At 43.1% G+C, this 27,835-nt stretch overlaps 1 protein-coding gene across 2 annotated transcripts; it reads left to right on the forward strand.

Moving 5' to 3' along the window:
• Positions 1-14,307: 14,307 nt before the first annotated feature.
• On the forward strand, positions 14,308-24,801 carry LOC139559920 (cysteine-rich secretory protein LCCL domain-containing 1-like). Of its 2 annotated transcripts, none has more exons than XM_071376382.1 (15): positions 14,308-14,604; positions 15,080-15,389; positions 16,839-16,957; positions 17,355-17,487; positions 17,587-17,702; positions 17,867-17,967; positions 18,069-18,221; positions 18,347-18,407; positions 22,222-22,288; positions 22,936-23,066; positions 23,275-23,318; positions 23,397-23,469; positions 23,688-23,757; positions 23,847-23,980; positions 24,220-24,801. In XM_071376382.1, the coding sequence occupies exons 2-15, from the start codon at positions 15,132-15,134 to the stop codon at positions 24,269-24,271; spliced, it is 1,512 nt and encodes a 503-aa protein (XP_071232483.1). In that variant the 5' UTR covers positions 14,308-14,604; positions 15,080-15,131; the 3' UTR covers positions 24,272-24,801. The 2 variants fall into 2 exon arrangements, with proteins under 2 accessions (XP_071232483.1, XP_071232484.1); XM_071376383.1 differs by having other exon boundaries at positions 14,308-14,397.
• Positions 24,802-27,835: the final 3,034 nt, after the last annotated feature.

Raw genomic sequence — 27,835 nt, forward strand, 5'->3', positions numbered from 1 at the left:
GAGTGTTACTGGATATTATTCAATCCATAACGTCATTCACAAAATGCAAAATTCCCTGTATGAAGTGGATAGATACAGCTGGAATAGGTGATTTGCTCTTACTGATACATTTACACAACTCACATGTATCCTATTCTATCAGATAATAGAGCTAAGGCTAAGCTACTGCTGGCTCTCTTTGAGGGACATGGAGTTTTTGTACCCATAAGTGTTGCCATTCTTTTCCTGCCAACACCAACCAAAGACTGATGGATGTTTTAGGCTGATTTTGGAGAGCGAAGGGATGCCAGATTCTCATGCCTCTATTTGGTAGACCAAATGTAAAATATCATATTTATTCATAATTAGATCAAATCAGCCATGTTTGACAAATTATCCCAACATTCTAAGGATTCAGTAAAACTTCAGGAATGACATGCATGGAATAATGTTAGAGTGATGTTAGCTACCAACAAATATATTTTTTTACTCCCATATTGCAATGCAATTTCTACTGTACCTGTATGGTCTTCAAACTGCCTACTTAATAGAAAGTGTATGAGTACTTCCTCTGCCAACAATCCTTACTGACAAAGCAATGCAAAGGTTATGCTGGGACAGCACTGCATTCCAAGTCCAGCTTCAGGCCAAACCAAATTAACTACTGTGAGATAAAACAAGCAATAAATCGATTCTTATGAGTGTGCAGAGGATGTAGTGCAGTGTTTAAACTTTCATTACTTTGACTGTAATTACTGTATCACAAAACCATGAGAACAAGAGCAAAACATTTGTCAAACTCTTCAACACTCCCAAGTTTTTGATATGGATATCTGTCTCTCCAAAATCACCTACTGTACTGTATTTAAAACTATGGTCAAAGAAATGAATAGAGATCTAAAAGAAATGCAATTAACTTTTATGGCTAATGTAAGCTCAGGCTGCGAACTCAAGAGGCTCGGAGCCAGAGCACGCTGCTTCTCCCACTGCTCTAAGGCAGTTTCCAATATTATCGCAAGCACTAAGAATACTATGAATACTGATGATACATATGCCCGTCGTTTTTAAATATTTTGTTTTAAGCCTTCCCTAAACCATAGCACTAATCAAATTAATGCCTAAAATGTTCACCTTTGAGTTGTTTCTGTTTTAATCACGTGGAATTAATGCGTCAAAAATAGACAGTCATCCATGGGAGTAGATGTGTTTTTTCATTAGGGAAAATCCGTTTTTTTTTAGTTTAATTGCTTTACTATGTTGAAGACAAGCAATAGGCACTATAAGTTATTGGTTTACTCAGTGCCTGTGTGGTCCAGTGCTGACAGCCACTGACCTCAGCACACATATTCCAGAGTCGGCATATGCTCGAATCCGGCCCTTTGACTCATGGACAGTGGCGATTTTAGCATGTAATTCTTGGTGGGGAAAACAAACAAAAAAATTGAGATGCATGTCAACAAAGCCACTACACAACACAACACTAAACAATACATGAATTGCACTATAACGGTGACAAACGGTGCCCACAAACTGTTAGGGCCTATATGAAGCTGTCCCAACAGCAGAGCTTTCTTTTCAGCACCTGGCTATCAGCGGAGCCTTGTCTGGCAGCGGAACAGTTCATTGAGCCTCATTTACTGCCTTTTTAAAAAACATAGCTGACCTGCTTAAATAAATTTGGTTCTACTGACAATTCAAATGTACATACTATGGCATAAGGGAACGATGAGCAGATGAGAGGCAATCCATAATTTTGATAAAAAATGAGAGAGCTAAGACAGATGTAGTCAATATAACTATTAGTTCAGCACTTTTGAAATGTACAGCTACAGAATTCCGAACATGAGACGTTCTTACAGTATTCTCCCTGTACACTGTGATAGAAAAATTACATATTTACCTGATTTGTTTGATATTAATAGTTAGCAATTAATACTTAACAAAACGGAGGATATTTCTGTCCTGTTAGTGTCTGTGTTTTTATGGTCTCCGCTCTAGTTCCCTGCAGCTAATCTGGGCGTATGGTCACCAGAGATGGTTTGAGCTGACAAATGAGTTAAAGACTGCATTACAGAGACAATAATGTTTTACTAGAGATAGCTTAGGAGTAGAACAATCCCTCATTATCTCAAAATCATCCTTGCATCTGGGAAACTAAGCCAGGGTGGGGTTAAGACAACAACCCATGTGCAGATAAGACAGGATGAACCCAGAGTGGATTATGATGCTCCTTGGTCTGTATGAGGGGGGTTGAACCAACCATGACTGAGCATTGTTAGTGTCAGCTATATATAGTACTCTGCATTTGTGTAAAGGTTAGGTTACTCTGTCCAACACTCAAGGGTGGGGGGTCAACCAGCCTCATTATTGCAATAGTTAATCAATGTTAAATAAGATGATTGTTTGAAGAAATTACCAAATCTCTCTGAGTACTGAATTTCCACGACAACACCAAGTCAGAACCATAGGATAAATAAAGGGGATAAACAGTGCATTCGGAAAGGATTCAGACGCCTTGACTTTTTCCTAATTTTGTTACGTTACAGCCTTATTCTAAAATGTATTAAATCATTTTTTTCTCTCATCAATCTACACACAATACCCCATAATGACAAAGCATGAACAGGTTTTAGAAATATTTGCTAATTTATAAAAAATAAAGGCTGAAATATCCCATTTAGTATTCTGACCCTTTACTCAGTACTTTGTTGAAGCATCATTGGCAGCGATTACAGCCTTGAGTCTTCTTTAATATGACGCTACAAGCTTGGCACACCTGTATTTGGGGAGTTTCTCCTATTTTTCTCTGCAGATCCTCTCAAGCTCTGTCAAGTTGGATGGGGAGCATCACTGCACAGCTATTTTCAGGTCTCTCCAGAGATGTTTGATCGGGTTCAAGTCCGGGCTCTGGCTGGGCCACTCAAGGACATTCAGAGACTTGTCCCCAAGCCACTGCTGCGTTGTCTTGGCTGTGTACTTAGGGTCGTTGTCCTGTTGGAAGGTGAACCTTCGCTCCAGTCTGAGGTCCTGAGCGCTCTGGAGCAGGGTTTCATCAAGGATCTCTCTTTACTTTGCACCGTTCATTTTTCCCTTGATCCTGACTAGTCTCCCAGTCCCTGCCGCTGAAAACATCCCCACGGCATGATTCTGCAACCACCATGCTTCACCGTATGGATGGTGCCAGGTTTCCTCCATACGTGACGTTTGGCATTCAGGCCAAGGAGTTCAATCTTCATTTCATCAGACCTGTTTCTCATGGTCTGAGGGTCTTAAGGGGCCCTTTGGCAAACTCCAAGTGGCTTGTCATGTGCCTTTTACTAAGGAGTGGCTTCCGTCTGGCCACTCTACCATAGAGGCCTGACTGGTGGAGTGCTGCATAGATGGTCATCCTTCTGGAAGGTTCTCCCATCTCTTCAGAAGAACTCTGGAGTTCTGTCAGAGTGACCATCGGGTTCTTGGTCACCTCCCTGACCAAGGCCCTTCTCCCCCGATTGGTCAGTTTGGCCGGGCGGCCAGCTCTAGGAAGAGTCTTGGTGGTTCCAAACTTCTTCCATTTCAGAATGATGGAGGCCACTGTGTTCTTGGGGACCTTCAATGCTGCAGATATTTTTGGTACCCTTCTGTCTCGACACAATCCTGTCTCGGAGCTCTACGGACAATTCCTTCGAGCTCATGGCTTCATTTTTGCTCTGACATGCACTGTCTACTGTGGGACCTTATATAGACAAATCATATCCAATCAATTGAATTTACCACAGGTGGACTCCAATCAAGTTGTAGAAACCTCTCAAGGATGATCAATGGAAACAGGATGCACCTGAGCTCAATTTCGAGTCTCATAGCAAAGGGTCTGAATACTTAAGTTCATTTAAAAAATATATATTTAACCTTTATTTAACTAGGCAAGTCAGTTAAAAACAAATTCTTATTTACAATGACGGCCTATACTGGCCAAACCTGGACGACACTGGGCCAATTGTGTGCCGCCCTATGGGACTCCCAATCACGGCCGGTTATGATAGAGCCTGGATTCGAACCAGGGTGTCTGTAGTGACGCCTCTAGCACTGAGATGTCGTGCCTTAGACCGCTGCGCCACTTGGGAGCCCAAATAAGGTATTTCTGTTTTTTATTTGTCATACATTTGCAAAACTTTCTAAAAACCTGTTTTCGCTTTGTAATTATGGGGTTTTGTGTTTAGATTGATGATGATTTTTTTATTTAATCAATTTTAGAGTAAGACTGTAACGTAATAAAATGTGGAAAAAGTCAAGGGGTCTGAATACTTTCAGAATGCACTGTAAGCAGACAATGAAATCTCTTACAATATTCTTACAATGTCACACCCTGATCAGTTTCACCTGTCCTCGTTATTATCTCCACCCCCCCAGGTGTCGCTTGTTTTCCACAGTGTATTTATCCCTGTGTTTCCTGTCTCTCTGTGCCAGTTCGTCTTGTAAGTTCCAAGTCAACCAGCGTTTTTCCCGTACTCCTGCCTTTGCTATTCTCTTTTTTCTACTCCTCCCGGTTTGGCCCTTGCCTGTTCTGGAATCTGTACCTGCCTGCCTGACCATTCTGCCTGCTTTGACCACGAGTCTTTCTGCCACTCTGTACCTCCTGGACTGATCTGGTTTTGACCTTTTGCCTGACCACGACTATTCTCTTACCTACTCCTTTTGCATTATTAAACATTGTAAGACCCCAACCATCTGCCTCCTGTGTCTGCACCTGGGTCTTGCCTTGTGTCATGATATACAATATGATGACATTTCTCTAAAACAAGCTATCGGCTAAATGTACACCAACAAATCAGAACAGTAGGCTAAGTTATGAGGGGGAAAGGGACAAAATTATTATGGTGAGGCACATGGGCTACTAACAGTTTACTACACAACATACACTTAGTATAATTTTCTTAGCTACAGTATTGTCACGCCCTGACCTTAGAGCGCCGTTTTATTTCTCTATTTGGTTAGGTCAGGGTGTGATGTAGGGTGGGCATTCTAGTTTCTTTATTTCTATGTTTTCTATTTCTTTGTTTTTGGCCGAGTGTGGTTCCCAATCAGAGGCACCTGTCTATCGTTGTCTGATTGGGAATCATACTTAGGCAGTCCTTTTTCCCTCTTTCATTTGTGGGATCTTATTTTTGCATTGGTTGTTATTTTGCCCTGCAGAACGTCACGTTCGTATTTTGTTTTGTTGTTTGTCGGTGTTCATTAAATAAATAAATAGAATGAACATGTACCACGCTGCGCTTTGGTCCACTTCTTCCCATGACGATCGTGACAAGTATACATATCTCCTTGGCATATTACATAATTTATGCAGCACCATACAAAACATTTTTGGACTCGTCTAGTTATTGGTGTTGAAAGCTCAAACCATGATTTGAAGCACCCAAAGTCGGTAAACTTTGCTTATTGGTTGTGTGGTGCATTGGTACAGAAACCTGTTGGTGGGAAATTTGTTGCATATATTTTTTATAATTATAAATATAACATACACATTTTGAAAATCTGATTTATCCCTGTCTGTAGACGGCTCTGATTGTAGTGTAATGAAACAGACAGGAAGAATGAGCTCGTCTGTGGTGGCCCTCAACCTTCTGGGTCCTGTAGCCCTGTGTGGCATTGCCTACAAAAGTTGGGTCTGTTTATAAACACAGGCTCCCTACAGTTATTGTTATTTGTGGTTGAAAACATTATTTTGAGTTAATTCTATGAGGAGGGAGGGTGCGCAATATTTTTTACAGTACAAGGGGAGGGACATGTGAAACTATTTTGAACTTTTTTTTACACATGGAGTTGGACCAGCCCATGAGTAATGTAGGCTACCTGTTTTCTTTCCAACAAGACTATTATTTTTTCTCTCGACAGTGTGTGACTAAACTGAAGAAGAATGAAAGGCATGTGCTATTTTACCAATGTGGTCCTATTCTGCATAGCCAGTGGAACAAGTGGATGGTGTCAGGACCCGGTGCGAGAAACAGTCACTAATAATTGGCAGAACCCAGAAGATGAGGCAGACACAGCAGTACTAGAGATGGTGGTTTAATAAAAAATAGATATCTTCCAAAATACAAAAGAAAATCCACAAAGTGGTAAAAACAGCAAGGGAAAAAACAAACCTCAAAAGACCAATCCAAAAATACACGAGAACAAAACCAGAGAACCTCTGGAAAATCCAACAAGAGAAAAATGTTCACAAAGGCTGGGGCTGGGTGCTAACATACAAACACTGAGCAAGGAACTAAGGAACACACAGGGTTTAAATACTAACAAGGGAATGACTTACAGGTGCAAACAATAATTAGGGCAAGAAAAACAAAAGGTACAAAAAAGGTGCAAGGGGGACATCTCGTGAACAAAACCAAACAGTCCTGGCCAAAACCTGACAGAATCCCCCCCCCTAGGAACGGCTCCTGACGTTCCTACCAGCCTTCTCAGGGTGGAGGACCCTGAACTGACGAATGAGGTCAGGGTCCAGTATGTCCTTGGCAGGAACCCAGGAGCGCTCCTCGGGACCGTAGCCTTCCCAGTCCACCAGATACTGCCAGGACCGCTGCACCCGGCGGGAATCCAGTATCCGGTGGACGGTATAAGCCGACTGGCCTCCGATGACACGGGGCGGAGGGGGAGGTCTGCCTGCCGGGATAAGGGGAGAAAAAACAACAGGTTTTAATAAAGAAATGTGAAATTGATTTTAAGGGATCTGGGTAAGTGCAGGCGAAAAGTAACGGGATTGACTCTCCTGGCAATCTTAAAGGGACCGATGAATCTCTGGGACAGCTTGCGAGACTCCACCCTTAGCGGTAAGTCTTTTGTTGAGAGCCATACTCTCTGGCCGGGGTACAGGGTAGGACCAGGACGGCGACGTCTGTTGGCTTGTCGCTGGTACTGCTGTGAGGAACGCAGAAGATTAAGACGGGCCTTCTTCCACGTAAGCCGACAGCGTCTGATGAACCTCGAGGCTGAAGGCACTCTGACTTCTGCCTCCTGGTCCGGGAACAATAGCGGAGCATAGCCAAACTGACACTCATGCGGAGACATACCAGTGGAGGAGGAGCACAAGGTGTTGTGCGCGTACTCGGCCCAAACAATGAAGGATGACCATGTGGACGGGTTGTTGGAAACCATACATCTGAGGGTGGTTTCCAGCTCCTGATTCATCCTCTCAGTTTGGCCGTTGGACTCCGGATGGTACCCTGAAGATAAACTGGCCGTGGCCCCTATGAGTTGGCAGAAGGCCTTCCAAAACCTTGAGGCGAACTGGGGACCTCTGTCGGAAACCATATCTTGCGGGATACCAAAGACTCGGAACACATGGTTAATCACCAACTCAGCTGTTTCCTTGGCAGAAGGTAACTTAGTCAAGGGAACGAACCTGGCCGCCTTAGAAAACCTGTCGATGATGACTAGGATAGTAGTATTACCATGGGACGGAGGAAGGCCAGTAATAAAGTCCAATGAGATATGGGACCAGGGTCGGTGGGGAATAGATAGAGGGTGAAGGAGTCCTTGAGGGCGGAGGTGAGAAGATTTGCCCTGGCAGCACACGGAACAGGCCTTGACGAAAGTGGCAACGTCTTCTTTTATGGTGGGCCACCAGAACTTACGCTGGATGAACTCCAAGGTGCGACCTACGCCCGGGTGACAGGTGAGGCGAGAGCCCCCACAGAAGGACTTGGGACCTTGCTGCCTTGGGAACAAACAACCGATTAGCAGGACCTCCTCCAGGGCCCGGTTCGATGGCTTGGGCTTGTTTCACGGTATCCTCCACTTGCCACGAGATCGGAGCCACGATCTTAGCGGCCGGAAGGACAGTCATGTCAGTATCTTCTCGAATGGCAGGAGAGTAGATTCGTGACAAGGCGTCCGGTTTGAGATTCTTCGACCCGGGTCTATAGGTGAGAATAAACTGGAATCGGCTGAAGAAAAGAGACCATCGAGCTTGTCTGGAGTTCAACCGCTTCGCCTGCTGGATATACTCCAGATTTTTGTGGTCCGTAAGCACTTGAAACGGTTGAGAAGCCCCCTCGAGCCAGTGTCTCCATTCCTTCAATGCCATCTTAACCGCTAGGAGCTCACGATCCCCCACATCGTAATTCCTCTCGGCCGGGGTAAGCCGGTGAGAGAAGAAGGCGCAAGGATGAAGCCTCTTGTCTTCACCCCTCTGAGACAGGACAGCTCCAACACCCACCTCTGATGCGTCTACCTCCACCACAAAAGGTTCATCCGCCGTCGGTAGTGTCAGGATGGGAGCAGAGAGGATGCGCTGCTTGAGTCCTTGGAAGGCCGTCTCAGCTTCTCTTCCCCACAGAAACCTTGTGTTGCCACCCTTGGTTAACGCTGAGAGAGGGGCTGCCACCGAGCTGAAGTTCTTGATGAACTTGCGGTAGAAGTTAGTGAAGCCCAGGAAACGCTGAACTTCCTTAACGGACTTGGGGGTGGGCCAATCTGCTACCGCCCCTACCTTCTTGGGATCCATCTGGACTCGACCGGGTTCCACTACAGATCCCAGGAATTGTACTCGAGAGGAATGGAATTCACACTTTTCAGGCTTAACGTACAAATGGCTGTCTAGAAGGCGTTTGAGCACTTGTCTGACATGCTTAGTGTGTTCTTGAAGGGAGCTCGAAAAGATGAGGATGTCATCCAAGTAAACAAACACGAAAATGTTAAGCATATCCCTAAGCACATCGTTTATGAGCGCTTGGAACACAGCCGGGGCGTTGGTCAGGCCGAAGGGCATCACCAAGTATTCGTAGTGACCAGTAGGCGTGTTGAAAGCGGTCTTCCACTCGTCACCGGGTTTGATCCGCACAAGATGGTATGCGTTCCGCAGGTCAAGCTTAGTGAAGACCACTGCTTCCTGGAGCAGCTCAAAGGCTGTGGCCATAAGGGGTAGCGGTTACGGACGGTTATGGCATTAAGTCCCCGGTAGTCGATGCAAGGACGTAATCCCCCGTCTTTTTTGGCCACAAAGAAAAACCCTGCTCCCGCCGGCGAGGTGGATGGACGCATGAGGCCTGCTGCCAGAGAGTCCTTGATGTAGGTATCCATAGCAGCTCGTTCGGGAGGAGATAGGGAAAAGATCCGACCCCTGGGAGGGCAGGTGCCCGGAAACAGGTCGATGGGGCAATCGTAAGGTCTATGGGGTGGTAGTTTGGTGGCCCTCTGTTTGCTAAATACCGGTTTGAGGTCATGGTAACACTCGGGAACTCGGGACAGGTCGATGGATTCTAGAGACTCGGGAGGGGAACTCGGGGAACTTGGGAAGATACAAGTGGCTTGGCACGTAGGACCCCACTGCTTGATAGTGCCCACAGACCAGTCGATGTGAGGGTTATGGCTGTGAAGCCAGGGGTATCCAAGGACGAGAGGGAACTCGGAACACGAGGTCAGATGAAAGTTCATCACTTCCTGGTGTTGGGAAACTGAAAGTCGCAAGGAGGTAGTGACACGAGTGACAAGTCCAGATCCCAAAGGGCTTCCATCCAACGTAGTAACCCTTATGGGATCACTTAGAGGTTCAGAGGGAACGCCATTTTCCTTCGCCCAGACACCATCCATGAAGTTACCTGCGGCTCCAGAGTCTACCAAGGCTTGAAGGGGAAGCTCGTGATTGTCCCAGGAAAGGGTAACTGGAATGAGCAGGCGGGAGTTGGATTGATGGGAGGAGGTTATGTTTCCCGTTACAGTCCTCCCAGGCCTGCACGGGAGAGTGCGTTTTCCCTGGAGCCCGGGACACGTGGAGAGGAAATGGCCCGGTTTGCCGCAATATAGACAGCGTCGCTCCCTCATCCGGCGGTCTCTCTCAGCCTGGGAGATACGTCCAACCTGCATGGGTTCCGGTGGAGTCAGCGAGGATAAAGGTGGAGACTCGGAGCTGGGACCGATAGGAGCTAGGGTGAGAGATCTACGGTTGAGCTCTCTCTCTCTCTCAGACGCTGGTCTATGCGTGAAGCCAACTTGATCGAGGTTGTCTGGTGGTTCCCGAGTGGCCAGTTCATCTTGGATGGTGTCGGAAAGACCCTTCAAAAAGCACACTGAGCGCCTCGTCGTTCCAGCCACTCGCTGCTGCCACCGTGTGGAACTGGATGGCATAGTCCGTCACGCTGCGCCGACCTTGGCGGAGAGTCAGGAGTTGTTTGGCTGAGTCAGGACCGCTGGTAGGACCTTGAAACACTCGCTTGAATTCTTCAGCAAAGGTAGAGTAGCTGGCACAGCAGGGACTTTGGGCATCCCACACAGCAGTAGCCCAGGCTAGGGCTTTTTCCGACAGCAGGGTGATGATGTATGCTATCTTGGACCGGTCGGTGGGAAACGACGAGGGTTGCAGCTCGAAGGAGAGAGAACATTGGGTGAAAAACCCCTTACAAACACTCGGATCACCTGAGAACCGTTGGGGAGGCGGCAGACGAGGTTCAGCCAGGGGGTTAACTGCCACGGGCACTTGAATCTGATGAACTGGAGCAGAAGCGGTTGCAGGAGAAAGTTGATCAGAAATCTGCTTTATGGAAGTCATCATCTCCGACAGAAGTTGAGAATGTCCAGCCAGTAAGGCCTCTTGCTGAACCAGAGCAGCTTCGTGACGTTGGACAGTCCCCTCGTGGTGGGACAGCATGGGAAAAAAGTCCTGGGTACTGGCTGCCTCTGGGTTCATATTAATGGCTCAGTGTTTCTGTCAGGACCCGGTGCGAGAAACAGTCACTAATAATTGGCAGAACCCAGAAGATGAGGCAGACACAGCAGTACTAGAGATGGTGGTTTAATAAAAAATAGATATCTTCCAAAATACAAAAGAAAATCCACAAAGTGGTAAAAACAGCAAGGGAAAAAACAAACCTCAAAAGACCAATCCAAAAATACACGAGAACAAAACCAGAGAACCTCTGGAAAATCCAACAAGAGAAAAATGTTCACAAAGGCTGGGGCTGGGTGCTAACATACAAACACTGAGCAAGGAACTAAGGAACACACAGGGTTTAAATACTAACAAGGGAATGACTTACAGGTGCAAACAATAATTAGGGCAAGAAAAACAAAAGGTACAAAAAAGGTGCAAGGGGGACATCTAGTGAACAAAACCAAACAGTCCTGGCCAAAACCTGACAGATGGCTCATCTATTGCTCGATGGATTCCACATCAATAGCCAATGTCACTGACATGAACTCAAAGTTAAAACCGCAGGTGTCTTCGCTCATACCAAAGTCTAGACGGAAATGTTGGATTTCACAAAGCGAAATTCTTGCCATCTTTGACTATCACAATAAAGTCAGAGCAAACGTCTTTCCACCTGCTGAAAATATGGAGTATAGAGCAAGTTTTATATGATAAAATCATAGGCTACTTTTAATTTTAAAGTTGTTGGTGTAATGTTGCCTTTGTGATTTGATCAGATAACTTACTGTATTTAATTTAATTTTTTTGGCCAATTAAAATGTAGGTAGTTACCTCATCATAAGCCGTGTTATGTGGTTTGGTCCATGGCTCACTGTCACGTTCTGACCATAGTTCTTTTGTGTTTTCGTTGTTTTAGTGTTGGTCAGGACGTGAGCTGAGTGGGATTTCTATGTTGTGTGTCTAGTTTTCCTATTTCTGTGTTTGGCCTGATATGGTTCTCAATCAGAGGCAGGTGTTTTGTGTTGTCTCTGATTGGGAACCATATTTAGGTAGCCTGTTTTGTTGGGTTTTGTGGGTGGTTGTCTTCTGTCTTTGTGTCTATGCACCAGAAGGACTGTTTCGTTTTTTTTTCCACATTTGTTGTTTTTGTATTTTGTAGTGTTCACGTTTATTGTCTTAATTGAAGTCGTGATGAACACTAACCACGCTGCGCTTTGGTCCGATCCCTGCTACACCTCCTCTTCACGATGCATGGCTTTTGTGCACTTTTTAGTGCAATCCCAATTAAATGCATTATTGTGTCTGCAACACATACAGGTGTTGGATGAAGGTCTTGCTAGATCTTCAGAGACTTGGGCAGCCACGTGTCTCTGGGAACATGGCCCACCATTTCTACCGAGATACCTGGGACAGATCCTATCTGTCAGAAGAGGCGGGTATCATTTCTACTGAGATACCTGGGACAGATTCTGTCTGTCAGAACAGGGGGTTATCATTTCTCAACTGACCACACATGGGTTGATAACATCTTTTATTTGTTTGTAATTTGTACTTGTCCTCTTGCTCAGTTGTGCACCGGGGCCTCCCACTCCTCTTTCTATTCTGGTTGAAGCCAGTTTGCGCTGTTCTGTGAAGGGAGTAGTACACAGCGTTGTATGAGATGTTCAGTTTCTTGGCAATTTCTCTCATGGAATAGCCTTCATTTCTCAGAACAAGAATAGACTGACGAGTTTCAGAAGAAAGTTAGTTTCTGGCCATTTTGAGCCTGTAATCGAACCCACAAATGCTGATGCACCAGATACTCAACTAGTCTAAAGAAGGCCAGTTTTATTGCTTCTTTAATCAGAACAACAGTTTTCAGCTGTGCTAACATAATTGCAAAAGGGTTTTCTAATGATCAATTAACCTTTTAAAATGATAAACTTGGATTAGCTAGCACAACGTGCCATTGGAACACAGGAGTGATGGTTGCTGATAATGGGCTTCTGTACGTCTATGTAGATATTCAATAAAAACCCTGACGTTTCCAGCTACAATAGTCATTTACAACATTAGCAATGTCTACACTGTATTTCTGACAATTTGATGTTATTTTAATGGAGAATTTTTCTTCTTTTTCTTTCTTTCAAAAACAAGGACCTTTCTAAGTGACCCCAAACTTTTAAATAGTAGTGTATGTCTGAAAGTTGTCCAGAACATTGATAACATGTACTTTACCTACAGGATGCAACATATTTTTACACCATTGAATTCCATTTAGTTTTGTGTCCATATAAATGCTATTGCCTTTTACAAATGTTACAGAATAAAGACTGGTATATACTGTAACTGAGTGTATAAGAATCATGAACTTGATGTCTTGCTAGAGAAAGTGTTTGGGAAGTCCAAATGCATGAGCAGAGATTTTAGCAGCAGTTGTAGTGAGGAAAAAAAACACCAGAGGGCGAGCCTGACAAAGTAAACTCAGCCTGCAGTGGAATATTCCTTTGTGAATATTCATCTATGTCTCTATTTGAAGACTGGTTATGATATACATTTTGCAAATAAGCAAGTCCTATAAAGACAAGGAATGAAAGGAATAATAGGGGAAACAACATAGGATAAAGTTACTTTGACACAATGTCGACTACCTGCTGAAATGTTTTGTACACTGCTAAATATGATGAGAAAGTATGTCCCTGGTCAACCTCATCACAGATCATTTGTATAGGCCCAGACATAAGCCAATTATCTCTTGGACCTGTTCGGTTCCACACTGATTTGGAGTCTTGCAGTGCTAGAACCTAACTGACCCCTAGCATGGGAGTGTCTGCCTTTCTACTATAAATCACTGAAGAGGACTATCAATGCGATTTAATTTCCCCTAGTAGGCAACTTTAAATTGGCAGAGGTACTCAGGCACCCAAAATGTCTTTGCTTGTACAAGTTTCCCCATCAATGCAGTCACCTGGAAGCAACCATGGCACTGTACAGCAACTTGTTACCTCTGTTAGATGGGCACTGGCTTCATTTCCAGCTGAGTTTACATTTCTTGGTGATGTGGGTTGATTCATCTAGAAGTCTTAGTAGGAATGTAGGATTGAAGTCAGCATGACCTAAGGTTCTGAGAATCTGATCCCCAGGAATGCACTCATAAAGCAGGGAGCAAAGCTTGCCCTCTACATAGAGGATGCCAGCTTTCTCCTGTGAAAATGCTCATTATACCCACCTGAGGAAAATAACTTGTGTCTGGAACTTGGGTTGATACTGACTGAAGTGTAAAAAGCCTTATCAGTTCTGATGGTTTTGAACACAGTTGATTTGATCTGCAGAGCTCAGTACGGTCATGCTCCATAAAATGGTAGGGAGTAGGTCTACAGGAGGAGAACAAGGACAGTGCAAAACTTTTCTTAGTTTAATGGATGCTGGCACAAAGCTATTGAGGCTTGTAAGAACATAGACAGTGATTTTTGGGGGGTTGGAAATCTGCTTGAACAATACAGTAATAGATCATTCAGCGAAAAATAATTAAACTCACAGTAAATGTGATAATAGAAAAAAATCACATCTTATAACAAACAAAATACAGAAATACTATTCTAAAGAAATACTGAATTTACATATGAGTGGGCTGTCATTGCTCAAAGTTGACCTTGCAGTCACTTTGAGTGGGATGGCTGGAATCAGAACCAGAGTCTTTAAATAGTTCAACCTGCGAACGTTCTGGAGGAGGCGTGGTCTGCCGCGTAACGTATCGCTAAATCCAAATTTGGCATATAAATGCAGGGAGCGCTCGTATTTGAGATATTATACAGGTAACTCTCTCGACTTTTTGTTGGATGTACGATACTTTACCCGGGCAAACTTTCTTATTGCGAAAGTTTTGGCTCCTGTTATGAGAGATGTCATAAATCTTAGGATGTATGAAGAGTAGCTTTCATTCGGCTGCAATAAAACTTTTGGAGTTGGACATTGTTTCCTGAGGATAGTTGACCAGATTGAACAACAGTGTTCGGTGAAAGGTAAATCATTTGTAAATGTTATATTCGTCATTGGGATAACGAAAATACTGTTTTGTATTATAACAGGAATAGCCTGTCTAGGCAGACTTGTTGCCTCCAACAATGTATCAACGCTACTACGGTGGGTCGGGTTTACTAGACTATAACAGGATCTGATGAGACTTACCTTATCAGCCTGTGAGAGAATTTCACATGCAATATGCATGGTCATGAAATATTGCATGTGCTTGGCAAAAACGTACATGTTTTCCTTGTGAGAAATTGTGCGAACAGTTCAATTGACCTACTATCATGCACTTAAAATACACCAAAAATATATATGTACAGTATCAGTTCTAGTGTATGATATCCATGTGCCAAAGATGTGATAATTCATCAGTACTCACTTTCAAGTGAATGTATTAATCAATAACAAATAGCATACAATGGATTGCAGGTCTCTGAATGCTTGTATTTTATTTTGTCTCTTGTTTAGCCAACAGAATACAGATTTTTGTATTGAAGGCTTGAGAGGCTGATCAGTCATTATGAAGTGTGGAACTCAGCACTGGCTACGAGGGTTTGGGCTGCTATTCTTTGTGCAAACAGTACTTTCTATGGTGATCCCTAACTCTACTCACCTGGAGATGTTACTGGAGAAGTATATGAACAAAGATGATGAGTGGTGGGTGTCCAAACAGCGAGGGAAGAGAGCCATCACTGAGGGTGATATGCACCTCATACTCGATTTGCACAACAACCTGAGAGGTCAAGTTTATCCTCAAGCTTCAAATATGGAGTATATGGTAAGCTAAACCAGGACCTGCTGTGTCTGCATCACACATTTCTGTTATATTTAGGTCATCCTAAGATGAACTGTAGGCAATTGGAATATGACTTTCCCATACTGGAGAACGTAGAAGGAGATTGTACAGTACTACAGATTGAAGCAAGTGTTAGTTAGTTATTTTGCACTGATACTTCATCTTAGCTAATGATACTTGCTCAACGACTCAAGACATCTAGGCTTGAGAATCGGGAACATTTTCAAACCAATTCAACCATCCATGGGTTTCAGCAGAGCACAACTGCAAAGTCAGGGCCAACTCAGAGGTTTCACACCAAGTTCTGGGAGCACAGAGTGCTCAAATAGATCAAAACCTAAAAACAAGCCTGACCGACAGCCAAGCAATAAAGCCAGTGTGTTACTGGCCCTGCCAAACCTCAAGCTCTGCCCCCTGCCTTGGTAACCGGCCAGCTCTCACCTCCGCTGTTATCGTGCACTCTGCCTCAACCATTTCAACTCACATCTTCAAATATTAGTCTTTATCTTTGCATTTCATTTGGCAACAAAGCTGGATCTGTGTTGATTCAAACATGTAACAGTTGAGCATCATCCTGTGAAGTATGGTGGTTAATTTGGACGATTTCCCATGCATAAATGGAGATTTGTATCCTGTGTGGATACACTGTGGTCCTGTGTGGCTCAGATGTTAGAGCATGGCGCTTGCGCTGCCAGGGTGGTCAGTTCGATTCCCAGGACCACCCATATGTAAAATATATGCACGCATGACTGTCAGTCGCTTTAGATAAAAGTGTCTGCTAAATAGCATATATAGTATTGCCCATTGCTTTAACCCTAAGCAGTGCAGAATGCAGATATCACTAATGTAATGTTCTACACATGGAAGACATTAGGACTGTACAGGGCAGCCGGCTGGCACATTTTTCAATTAACCTTGATGGGTGTTAGTGCAGTTAAACTGCAGAACAGCAGCACACTACACCTATTCTTCTAATGGGCAATTTTACTACAACTTGGCTGAAACGTTAGAATTCCTCAAGTCATATCTACGTAGTTCTTTGTAAGAAACAAGTGGTGCACAAATAGATGATAGTTTTTAACTTCACTTGACCCGTTTATAAGATCTCGATCATGTAGGTTGTTGCACTTTAGTGCAGACCCACTGGGCGCACACTGGTTGAACCAACGTAGAATAGACATTGAATTGACGTCTGGGCCCAGTGGAGAGTTGATGCAAAGAGACCAGTAATACTAAAAATGCCATCAGGGCCCCCCAAGACTTTCTGTGAAGAATGTTAGAATTTGTATTTAAAATGTGTTTATCAAGAGTTTTGTCTTTCAAGAGTAATACTAATACAAGCTGTATTAAGTGTAGCACTAGCACCAATCTGATGTGCCTGCAGATATGTCTTTATCTTATCAGAACAACTCTGACTTTGCTATTTGAAAGGTTTGGGATACAGATCTGGAGAGGAGTGCTGAGCACTGGGCACACACCTGCCTGTGGGAGCATGGACCACAACACATGCTAACTCAGATTGGACAGAACCTGGGTGCCCACTGGGGAAGGTCTGTATAGTATCTGGAGAGATGACCAGTTTGATTATATCATTATACAGTTATTCTCTATGCCCATTTCCTAACATGTTGCGGGGTCCTATAAACTCATGAGGCAACCAATGTGAGATTAGACTGTACAGTGAGTACTGATACTGTATAATGCTGTGGGTTGTCTAGTTTAGGGTTTCCCAAACTCGGTCCCGGAGCCTCCCATGGGTGCATATTTTGGTTTTTGCCCTAGCACTACACAGCTGATTTAAAATAATCAACTCGTCATCAAGCTTTGATTATTTGAATCAGCTGTGTAGTACTAGGGCAAAAAACTAAACATGCAACCCTGGGAGGCCCCAGGACCGAGTTTGGGAAACCCTAGTTAGTTAAATTGTTTAGTTTCTACTTTCCTCAGAGACCGACCACCAACATTTCACGTCCAGGCCTGGTATGATGAAGTGAGAGACTACAGCTATCCCTATCCACAGGAGTGTAACCCACACTGCCCTTTCAGATGTTCTGGTCCTGTCTGCACTCACTACACACAGGTAAGAGTGTCCTATAACAATATCATAAAACCTTATTTAAGGTCAGAGAAGTCTAAGAGGACTACTAACTGAAGGTAGCTACTTTGTCTGTCTTTGCAGATGGTTTGGGCAACAAGCAGCCATATCGGATGTGCTATTAATGTGTGCTACAACATGAATGTGTGGGGCATGATTTGGACTAAAGCTGTGTACTTGGTTTGCAACTACTCACCGCCGTAAGTTTGAAAGGTTTTTTAATTGTTCTATGTTTCCACCCCCCCCCAAAAAAAAATTAAGTTCAGATTCTTATTTTCAACTGCTGTATGTTCTGTAGTGTATGGGAACTGGGAAGGATTGGGTCAAAAGGTTCAGTGTGTTTTATGATGTCATTTGTGTGCAGGGGAAACTGGTGGGGGCATGCCCCATACAAACATGGCAGCCCGTGCTCTGCCTGTCCGCCCAGCTACGGTGGAGGCTGTAGGGATAATCTCTGCTATACAGGTCGGCTGCTTTCAGAAGTTGTGCAATAACAAATTGGTTGCTTTCATGCATTTTGTATTGCAGAGTATATTACATGTGATGTGACACTTGTTCTTCTTCAGAGAATGGAGTAGACCGACGTCCTGCCCCTGAACTAGAGGAGACAAACTACATCGAGCCGAAGGCCCAAGAGCCAAGGTCGAGACCGCAACCCCCAATACCATCACTCAATGACAACATGGAGAGGAATGAGGTGGTCAGCACAGTGCAAATGTGTAAGAATTTATCACAAATTTGACACTGTTTCTAATACACAATGTCATTATACAGTAGGATAAAAGTAAATATTGGGTATCACTGCCAGAAGGTCTAAGTGAAATAGTTTTTCTTATTTTCAAAGGTCAACAGATGGACTGTGAGACAAAGCTACGTGATCGTTGTAAAGAAACCACTTGTAATAGGTAGGCCTAAGTTGTTCCTAAAGTGGATGTTGGTTTACAAATCAAATGTAATTTGTCACATGCGCTGAATACAACAGGTGTAGACCTCACAGTGAAACGCTTACTTACAAGCCCTTAACCAACAATGCCGTTTTTTTGTAAAAATTAAATGTAACCTTTATTTAAGAAAATACCCCCCCAAAAAGTAAGAGATAAAAGTAACAAATAATTAAAGAGCATCAGTAAAATAACAATAACGAGGCTATATACAGGGGGTACTAGTACAGAGTCAATATGCGGGGCACCGGTGTTGAGGTAATTGAGGTAATATGTACATGTAGGTAGAGTTATTAAAGTTACTATGCATAGATAATAACAGAGTAGCAGCAACGTAGAAGGGGGGGGGCAATGCAAATAGTCTGGGTAGCCATTTGATTAGATATTCAGGAGTCTTATGGTTTGGGATATAGAAGCTGTTAAGAAGCCTCTTGGACCTAGACTTGGCGCTTCGGTACCGCTTTCCGTGCGGTAGCAGAGAGAACAGTATATGACTAGGGTGATTGGAGTCTTTGACAAATTTTAGGGCCCCGCCTCTGACACCGCCTGGTATAGAGGTCCTGGATGGCAGGAAGCTTGGCCCCGGTGACGTACTGGGCCGTACGCGTCACCCTCTGTAGTGCCTTGCGGTCAGAGGCCGAGCAGTTGGCATATCAGGCAGTGATGCAACCCGTCAGGATGCTCTCGATGGTGCAGCTGTAGAACCTTTTGAGGATCTGAGGAACCATGCCAAATCTTTTCAGTCTCCTGAGGGGGAATAGGTTTTGTCATGCCTTCTTCATGACTGTCTTGGTGTGCTTGGACCATGTTTGTTTGTTGGTGATGTGGACGCCAAGGAACTTGAAGCTCTCAACCTGCTCCACTACAGCCCCGTCGATGAGAATGGGGGTGTGCTCGGTCCTCCTTTTCCTGTAGTCCACAATCAACTCCTTTGTCTTGATCACGTTGAGGGAGAGGTTGTTGTCCTTGTACCACATGGTCAGGTCTCTGACCACCTCCCTATAGGCTGTCTCATCATTGTCTGTGATCAGGCCTACCACTGTTGTCATCGGCAAACTTAATGATGGTGTTGGAGTCGTGCCTGGCCGTGCAGTCATGAGTGAACGGGGAGTGCAGGAGGGGACTGAGCACGCACCCCTAAGTGGCCCCCATGTTGAGGATCAGCGTGGCGGATGTGTTGTTACCTACCCTTACCACCTGGGGGCAGCCCGTCAGGAAGTCCAGGATCCAGCTGCAGAGGGAGGTGTTTAGTCCCAGGGTCCTTAGCTTAGTGATGACCTTTGAGGGCACTATGGTGTTGAACGCTGAGCTGTAGTCAATGAATAGCATTCTCACATAGGTGTTCCTTTTGTCCAGGTGTGGAGTGCAATAGAGATTGCATCATCTGTGGATCTGTTGGGGCGGTATCCAAATTGGAGTGGGTCTAGGGTTTCTGGGATAATGGTGTTGATGTGAGCCATGAACAGCCTTTCAAAGCACTTCATGGCTACAGACGTGAGTGCTACGGGTCGGTAGTCATTTAGGCAGGTTACCTTAGTGCTCCTGGGCACAGGGACTATGGTGGTCTGCTTGAAACATGTTGGTATTACAGACGCAGACAGGGAGAGTTTGAAAATGTCTGTGAAGACACTTGCCAGTTGATCAGAGCATGCTCTCATGCATGTTTCACTGTAACTTGCTTCGACGCGAGCATTATTTAGCTCGTCTGGTAGGCTCGTGTCACTGGGCAGTTCTCAGCTGTGCTTCCTTTTGTAGTCTGTAATAGTTTGCAAGCCCTGCCACATCTGACGAGCGTCGGAGCCAATTTAGAACAATTCGATCTTAGTCTTGTATTGACGCTTTGCCTGTTTTATGGTTCATCGGAGGGCATAGCGGGATTTCTTTTAAGCTTCCGGGTTAGTCCCGCTCCTTGAAAGCGGCAGCTCTACCCTTTAGCTCAGTGCAGATTTTGCCTATAATCCATGACTTCTGGTTGGGGTATGTACGCACAGTCACTGTGGGGACGGCATCATTGATGCACAGTGACTGATGTGGTGTACTCCTCAATTCCATCGGAAGAATCCCGGAACATATTCCAGTCCGTGCCTTCAAAACAGTCCTGTAGCTTAGCATCTGCTTCATGGTGCTTCCTGCTTTAGTTTTTGCTTGTAAGCAGGAATCAGGAGGATATAATTATGGTCAGATTTACCAAATAGAGGGCAAGGGAGAGCTTTGTACAAGTTTCTGTGTGCAAGGGGGGTCATCAATGTTTTGTTGCCAAACTGGTGGCAAAGTTAATAGTTAGGAGTCCCATCAGAGCCATAGATGACGCAATCTCTATTGCACTCCACACTGCCCTCACCCACCTGGACAAAAGCAATACCTTTGTGAGAATGCTGTTCATTGACTACAGTTCAGCATTCAACACCGTAGTCCCCTCCAAGATAATCACTGAGCTCAGGACCCTGGGGCTGAACACCTCCCTCTGCAACTGGATAATGAACTTCCTGACGAGCTGCCTGAGGGGGCAAGGGTAAGGCAACAACACATCTGCTACGCTGACCATCAACACGGGGGCACCTCAGGGTTGTGTGCTTAGTCTCCTCTGATGGTGCATGACTCCAACACCATCATTACATTTTCTGACAATGCAACAGTGGTAAGACTGTTCACCGACAACAATGAGGCAGCTTATAGGGAGGAGGTCAGAGGCCTGGCAGTGTGGTGCCAGAACAACAACCAATCCCTCAACATCAGCAAGACAAAGGAGCTGATTGTGGAATATAGGAAATGGAGGAGCGAGCACACCCTGTCCACATTGATGGGGCTGTATTAGAGCAGGTCAAGAGCTTCAAGTTCCTCAGTGTCCACATCACTAAGAAATGAACATGGTCCACACCCACACAGTTGTGAAGAGGGCACACAGCACCTCATCCCCCTCAGGAGGCTGAAAAGATTTGGCATGGGCCCTCAGATCCTCAAAAAGTACCTTTGAGAGCATCTTCACTGGCTGCATCACCGCTTGGTAAGGCAAGTGCAAGGCACCCGGCCACAAGGCTCTACAGAAGGTCCACACCTGGCCCAGTACATCACTGTGGCCGAACTCACTGCCATCCAGAACCTCTATACCAGGCGGTGTCAGAGGAAGGCCCAAAATATTGTCAGACTCCAGCCACCCAAGCCATAGACTGTTCTCTCTGCTACTGCATGGCAAGTGGTACCAGTGAACCAAGTCTGGAAACAATAGGAGCATGAACACTTTAACCCGACCTATATGTACATAGCTACCTCAATTACCTCATACCCCTGCACATCAACTCAGTACTGTTACTCCCTGTATTTAGACATGTTTTTTAAATTCATTATTCACTGTGTATTTATTCCTCGTCACTATTTATGTTAAAAAAAAATCTTTAACTGTGCATTTTTGAAAAAGGAAGTAAGCATTTCACTGTTAGTCTATACCTGTTGTTTACGAAGCATGTGGCAAATGACATTTGATTTGCAGAGTTAATTGAAAATAATGCCATTGTTGATTTGATTTTTGTTTCATTAATTAGGGTATTTTATCTTGAACCATATGGTCTATCAAGTAGAAACTCATGGACAATATGGATACAGATATAAAAAATGAACTTTATGAATACATTTCTTTTGTTATTCTAGTATAAATTACCAAAGTTACTATAGCTTGCCATGGAATACCTTTTAATTACCAAAATTACCCTACACTTAACCATTCTCACTCATTTCTGTGAATGGGTCAAAACTGAGTTTGAAATGTTATTTCTTCCTACAGGTACGAGTGTCCTCCTGGATGCTTGTCCAGCCCAGGAAAAGTCATAGGGACTGCGTATTATGATATGGTACGAACAGAAAACACTTTATCTATTACTTTTTAAAATGTATTCCAACTGCATGAGTTGTGGGATACTAGATATAAAATAACAGTACAACTTCAGTCATTTTATTTATGTATTTTTATGATCTAATTAAAATAATTAGGGAAAACCAAAACCTTCCCTCTTTAGGGCTCCTAAGTGTCGCATCGGTCTAAGGCACTGCATCTCAGTGTAAGAGGTCCCTAGTTCAAATCCGTGACTGGGAGTCACATAGGGCGGTGCACAGTTGGCCCAGTGTCATCCAGGTTTGGCTGGGGTAGGCCATCATTGTAAATAAGAAGTTGTTCTTAACGGACTTGCCTAGTTAAATAAAGGTTACATGAGCTATGCAATTGACTTTGTACTACGTCAAACATCTGGGTCCTGTCCCCACAGTAATTTAAGATGTATATAAAATTGTGTTTGTAGATGAATTTACTTCTACCAGATGCCTTTTTATTCTGTTTTTTTTTTTTTTTGCGCTGAAGACCATTGGGCTGCATTTTTGCCCATTGATGACCATTCAAAAAGCCTACAGAAGTTCAAAAACCGCAAGGCATGGAAAATGCATGGAAAATGCCATGTCCCTTTCATAGCGTATAAAGAGTAGTGAAACGTGTTTCATTTTTCAGCAATCAAGTGTTTGTGGAGCTGGTTTACACGCTGGAATAATAGACAACGATGGAGGCTGGCTGGATGTAACAAGACAAGGAAGAAAACCACATTTCACAAAGTCATACAAAAATGGAATTCAGTCTCTTGGGTGAGTTAATTTTACACAGCTTTGTCTCAACTAGCACCCAATTCTGTATGTAGTACACTACTTTTGACCAGGGCCCATAGGGCTCTGGTCAAAATAATTACACTTTATAGGGAATTTGATGCCATTTGGTATGCAACTTCACTCTATTATGTTTGTTTATAATAAAGCAGCAAGTCACGTTTTCACACCATATTATTCAAATTTACAGGATGAACAGGAGTGCAAATGCTTTCACAGTATTCTCTGTACCAGGTATGTCTGATCTAGTTTCACCTTTGTCTCAATATGCATGTATTTTTGAAATGACATTGTGGCATCTTTGCTTCTCAGTAAAGGCAGTACCGTGTGAGACCACTGTTGCACGGTTCTGTTCCTACAAAAGACCTGCACGGCACTGTCCAAGGTAAAGAAAGAGTTCACTCTAATAAACCAAACGTGATACTCTTCTTCTGTAAAGTTGATTGGTTTGGATAGGTATAGACAACACCTGCATTGCTTGCTGTTTGGGGTTTTAGGATGGGTTTCTGTACAGCACTTTGTGACATCAGCTGATGTAAGAAGGGCTTTATAAATACATTTGATTGATTGACTACTGTGATCATGGCTATTTTCCTTCACCAGGTTGTATTGCCCCCGCAATTGTCTGCATGAGACCCGTGCCCGAGTCATTGGAACACAATATTATTCGGATGTAAGTCTGGCTGACAATGGCCTTCTATACAGATTATATTTCTCTCCATAGAACTGACGTTTGTGCTAATCTACCTTATTTTTTTATAGAAATCCAGTATATGTCGAGCAGCCATCCATGCTGGTGTAATTCAGAATGACTCAGGAGGCTACCTGGATGTGCAACCCGTGGACAAGAGGAGACAGTACAGCGGTAGCTATCAGAATGGAATCGCTTCAGAAAGGTACGGGATTTGGATAAGGGAAATACGGGTCAATTGTGGGGTTTTGACTTTGTTCCAAATGCTTTTGGATGCATAATGGCTAGGGACCAGGAGTTTTTCCTAGTCAGCTATTGTGATCAGAAAAAACTCCTTCCCTTTGCTGATACAGTATGGAGATGTAGACTAGTATACCTTGGCTTGATGGTGTAAACTGTTCTTAGCTGAATCCAAACTAACACCAGTGTTCATTCTCCCCCCAGCCTACAGAATCCCTCAGGTGGCAAAGCATTCAGAGTATTTGCAGTCATTTGAATTCACATTGCAAGGACACTGGCAATGAAAAAGAGCACTTGTCATTTCACGGCCAGTAATCACATTGCTTATGGTTTCCTTCTCTTGCCAAGCTGCACAACCTATTTAAAGATATACATTTGAACAGTGTATCTTTAAGCTTGTTTATTTGATGTATATAATATGTTGTAAATAAGTTGAATGTAAAAATGTTAAAGCAATCTCTCATAGATATTTGTATCAGAACAGAAAAATATGTACGGTAATGTGCATGCATAGTAAATGTTTTCATTCTATGATATTTAAAATGTATTGTTTTTATTTTATTTTGTATGCATATTTTTTTTAAGTATTTTATACGTTTTGATGGCTGATGTTGTATTTCATGATACAAAATGTATAGTCTTTATTCATAGATTTATACAGTTCAAGCCTGGCTGGCCAGGAGTGTGTCAGAAAATGTCATAGCCTGAACCGAAAAGGGTGTGAGACAGCCGAAATATGCATTATTTATTTACATTTATGAATAAATCAATGGTAAATTCTGAAAAGACAGAGCATTCATTCATTCAAGAAGGGCTTTATAAATAAATGTGATTGATTCCTATGTCTTGTTGCTGAACATACACGATCGCCATGATCTGTTCCAAGAAAACCTTAAATATCAGTTCTCCGTTGATTGCTGCTGTTCATAATACAGGAGTGTATAAAGTGCTACCTGACGTTTTAGAAAAGCTTTGTCCTATCACTGTCAATGTTCTGGAAAATACTGCTATTCTGTGATGGATGGCCAAGAGGGTACGTTCTTACTGTCCTGGATCAACATTTGTTTGTAAAGGCATTACTAATCTTCAGGGTAATCAGTAGTAAAGCTTTTCATATTTCTGTGCTCTAGAATGCCCTTCAAGTCAATCAGAAAGGAGTATTCAACAATACCATGGTATATACATTATACAACTGTTACACATGTTTAAGGTTGCAAAATGTAAAATGCCCAGGTTTTCCGGAAATCCGGGTTGGAGGATTCCCAGAATAAGCAGGAAATACAGAATCCTCAAACCAGGGAATTTATTGAAAGTTCCTGGAATTTTGCAACCCTACACATGTTCATCTATCCACAGAATTCAGGCACTCATATTCAATATTTCAAAAACAATATTTGCAGAAATCTTTTCCAGCCAGGAGCAGTAAAGAATGAAAGCTGAGCCAGCCCTTATGTTAAACTACTTGGGCCCACTGGCTGTGTGCTAGGTAGAGCAGACAAAGAGTGACTTTGTGTGTGTTGATCTCAATCTCACTTCCTGGGATGCATTTCCCTCATGCCTGCCACAGATGTGGTCAATCCCAGCTGAAAGGTCTCTGTCAGTCACCCTTACTTACCCTAATGTAAACATACCCTCTGTGGGGTGCTTTATGTAAGTGGTTGAGATTTAGAAACAAGTTAAAATTCAGTATATTTTCCTCAATAGTTTAGTCTGAAAGGAGTTTGCTTTGGATAACGCATTTTAATTAATGCTGGTCAACTAATGCTGCTGGCTAACCTATGGTCAGTCAACATACAAAGAGATAGTTGAATATTATAGCTCTGAGTGGTACAGACAAACTTCAATATGGAACAGAAACAGGGGAATCTAACATGACAGATTGACCTTTATCCATAAAATTATTTATTTTGAAATATACAGTTCATGCTAGCCTCCTTTGCTAGTGCAAAGCCATGGTTAATAAACTGTATACACTAGTGTAGTGGTGACCCATAACACACAACCCCCACTATCACCACCATTCTGTGTAAATAAGAATTTGTTCTTAACTGACTTGCCTAGTTAAATAAAGGTTAAAATATATATATATATATTCTGCTGAGTGACCAGTAGGGCTGGACTGAAAGGAAATTTCCAGGAAGAGGACCAGGGCTGATATAGAACTAGCTGCTGATTGCCTTGTTGAGTTCTGCACTGCTCTCCAGAGAGGAGAGGCATGCATCAGAACGCTGTCAAAATTCACAGGGCAGTGTTGCAGAGGAGTCTACTGGCAAAGACGCCAACTGTTCACTACTACAGGAGTGTTACACAACATGAAAGACCGCACTGTTACAGACCCACACAAGAATCAATACATTGTCATCTCAGAGGTGCTGGTTTGTGAAATGAGATTTGTAGCTACAGCTAATATTATACCTGCTACTGAATAAAATAATGAGTAAAAATGTGTAGAAATCAGTTCCACCAGATGAATGCTGTTATAGTATAACCCTCTTAAATTTGACACACTGTAGTACAGTACAGTATGACTAATCTGCCTTCAGTGAATGGTGATCTGTGTAATCTTTATAGAATAATTCCCATTGATCCATACTGGACGCTGTTCACAGGAAATGAATAAATAGAACATTTATTTTTGTAACTCCTGAGCCTCTAATGACATAATTTATGTTACTAGATATAGTCAGAGAACTCAATGTTGGTTTATTGTACAGTACAGATATGTAAAATATAGTCAGTAATTATAAGGTTTTTGAAGTATGTTTGACATTTCAAGGCAGCTCACCGCTAGAGAAACATTAGCCGGTGTATAGAGGTGAGTGGTTTCTAAATATAACTTGTACAATCATTCTCATGCTTTATAGCTTGTTCCTGAGGTTGACTTCTGGGTGGACATATATGATGTACTGTTTATGGGCCAACAATCAGTAACTCCAGAAAAATAATTGTAGTGTCAGTTAGTGCCTCATTCCTTTACTCCCTGAGAGAGTTAATCATTACTTTGTTAACATAACTGTAGTTTCCAGCTGTGTTTAGTTTGAGGAGCATAATCATCTTTGCATTGCTGGCTTTATAATGATAATGCGTTATTTATAACAGTGGCAATTTCATTTCACTTTCACATGCAATAGATAGGAAACATCTCACAGAATTCCCTTAACATGAGTTTTTAAGAATTACAGTAAATCATTTCCAATTCTGCTTCCTGCGGAGTGTTCAATTCAAATTCAAATGTTTTATTGGAACTAAAGAGCAATTCAGAACTCAATTCAGATTGGCCCTAAAAAATTGGCCCAACTCAATTGGCCCTAATCCTGCACTTCAGAACGTTCTCAATATCCATTTAAAACACATTTTTATTTACAACATGATAATATAACAGTCAAATCTGTTTCTCATGCAGCTCTACACAGTGGATCAAACATCCTGCTCTAACTTCATCACTTTCCATCCACACACACCCACCCAGTTGTGATTTTGGCAAGCCTCTCTCTTACTTGCCCTATTTGTTGATATCCCACACAGAGACTTCCACTGCCAATGTGGCAACTGTATTTCCCCACAACCTCACACTCCAATAGTAAAGCAGTCAACTCTTTATGGAGTCTTTTCATGCTCCTACTGTTTGTCCCTAAAGATCCCTATAAAAATGTTCTGCAACTCTCAAAATAGTTGTCTGATGTCTTGGCACACTTTATTGGTGCCCTCCTGTCACTGACTGGAGCAGAGTACAAATAAATGATGAGACTCGTTAAAAATATATATATTTATGAATCTCATTAAATCTGTTTTTTTAACTGTACTGAATGTATGTCCTGTG

This window comes from Salvelinus alpinus, chromosome 30 (genome assembly GCF_045679555.1).
Source record: "Salvelinus alpinus chromosome 30, SLU_Salpinus.1, whole genome shotgun sequence".
Lineage (NCBI taxonomy): Eukaryota > Metazoa > Chordata > Actinopteri > Salmoniformes > Salmonidae > Salvelinus > Salvelinus alpinus.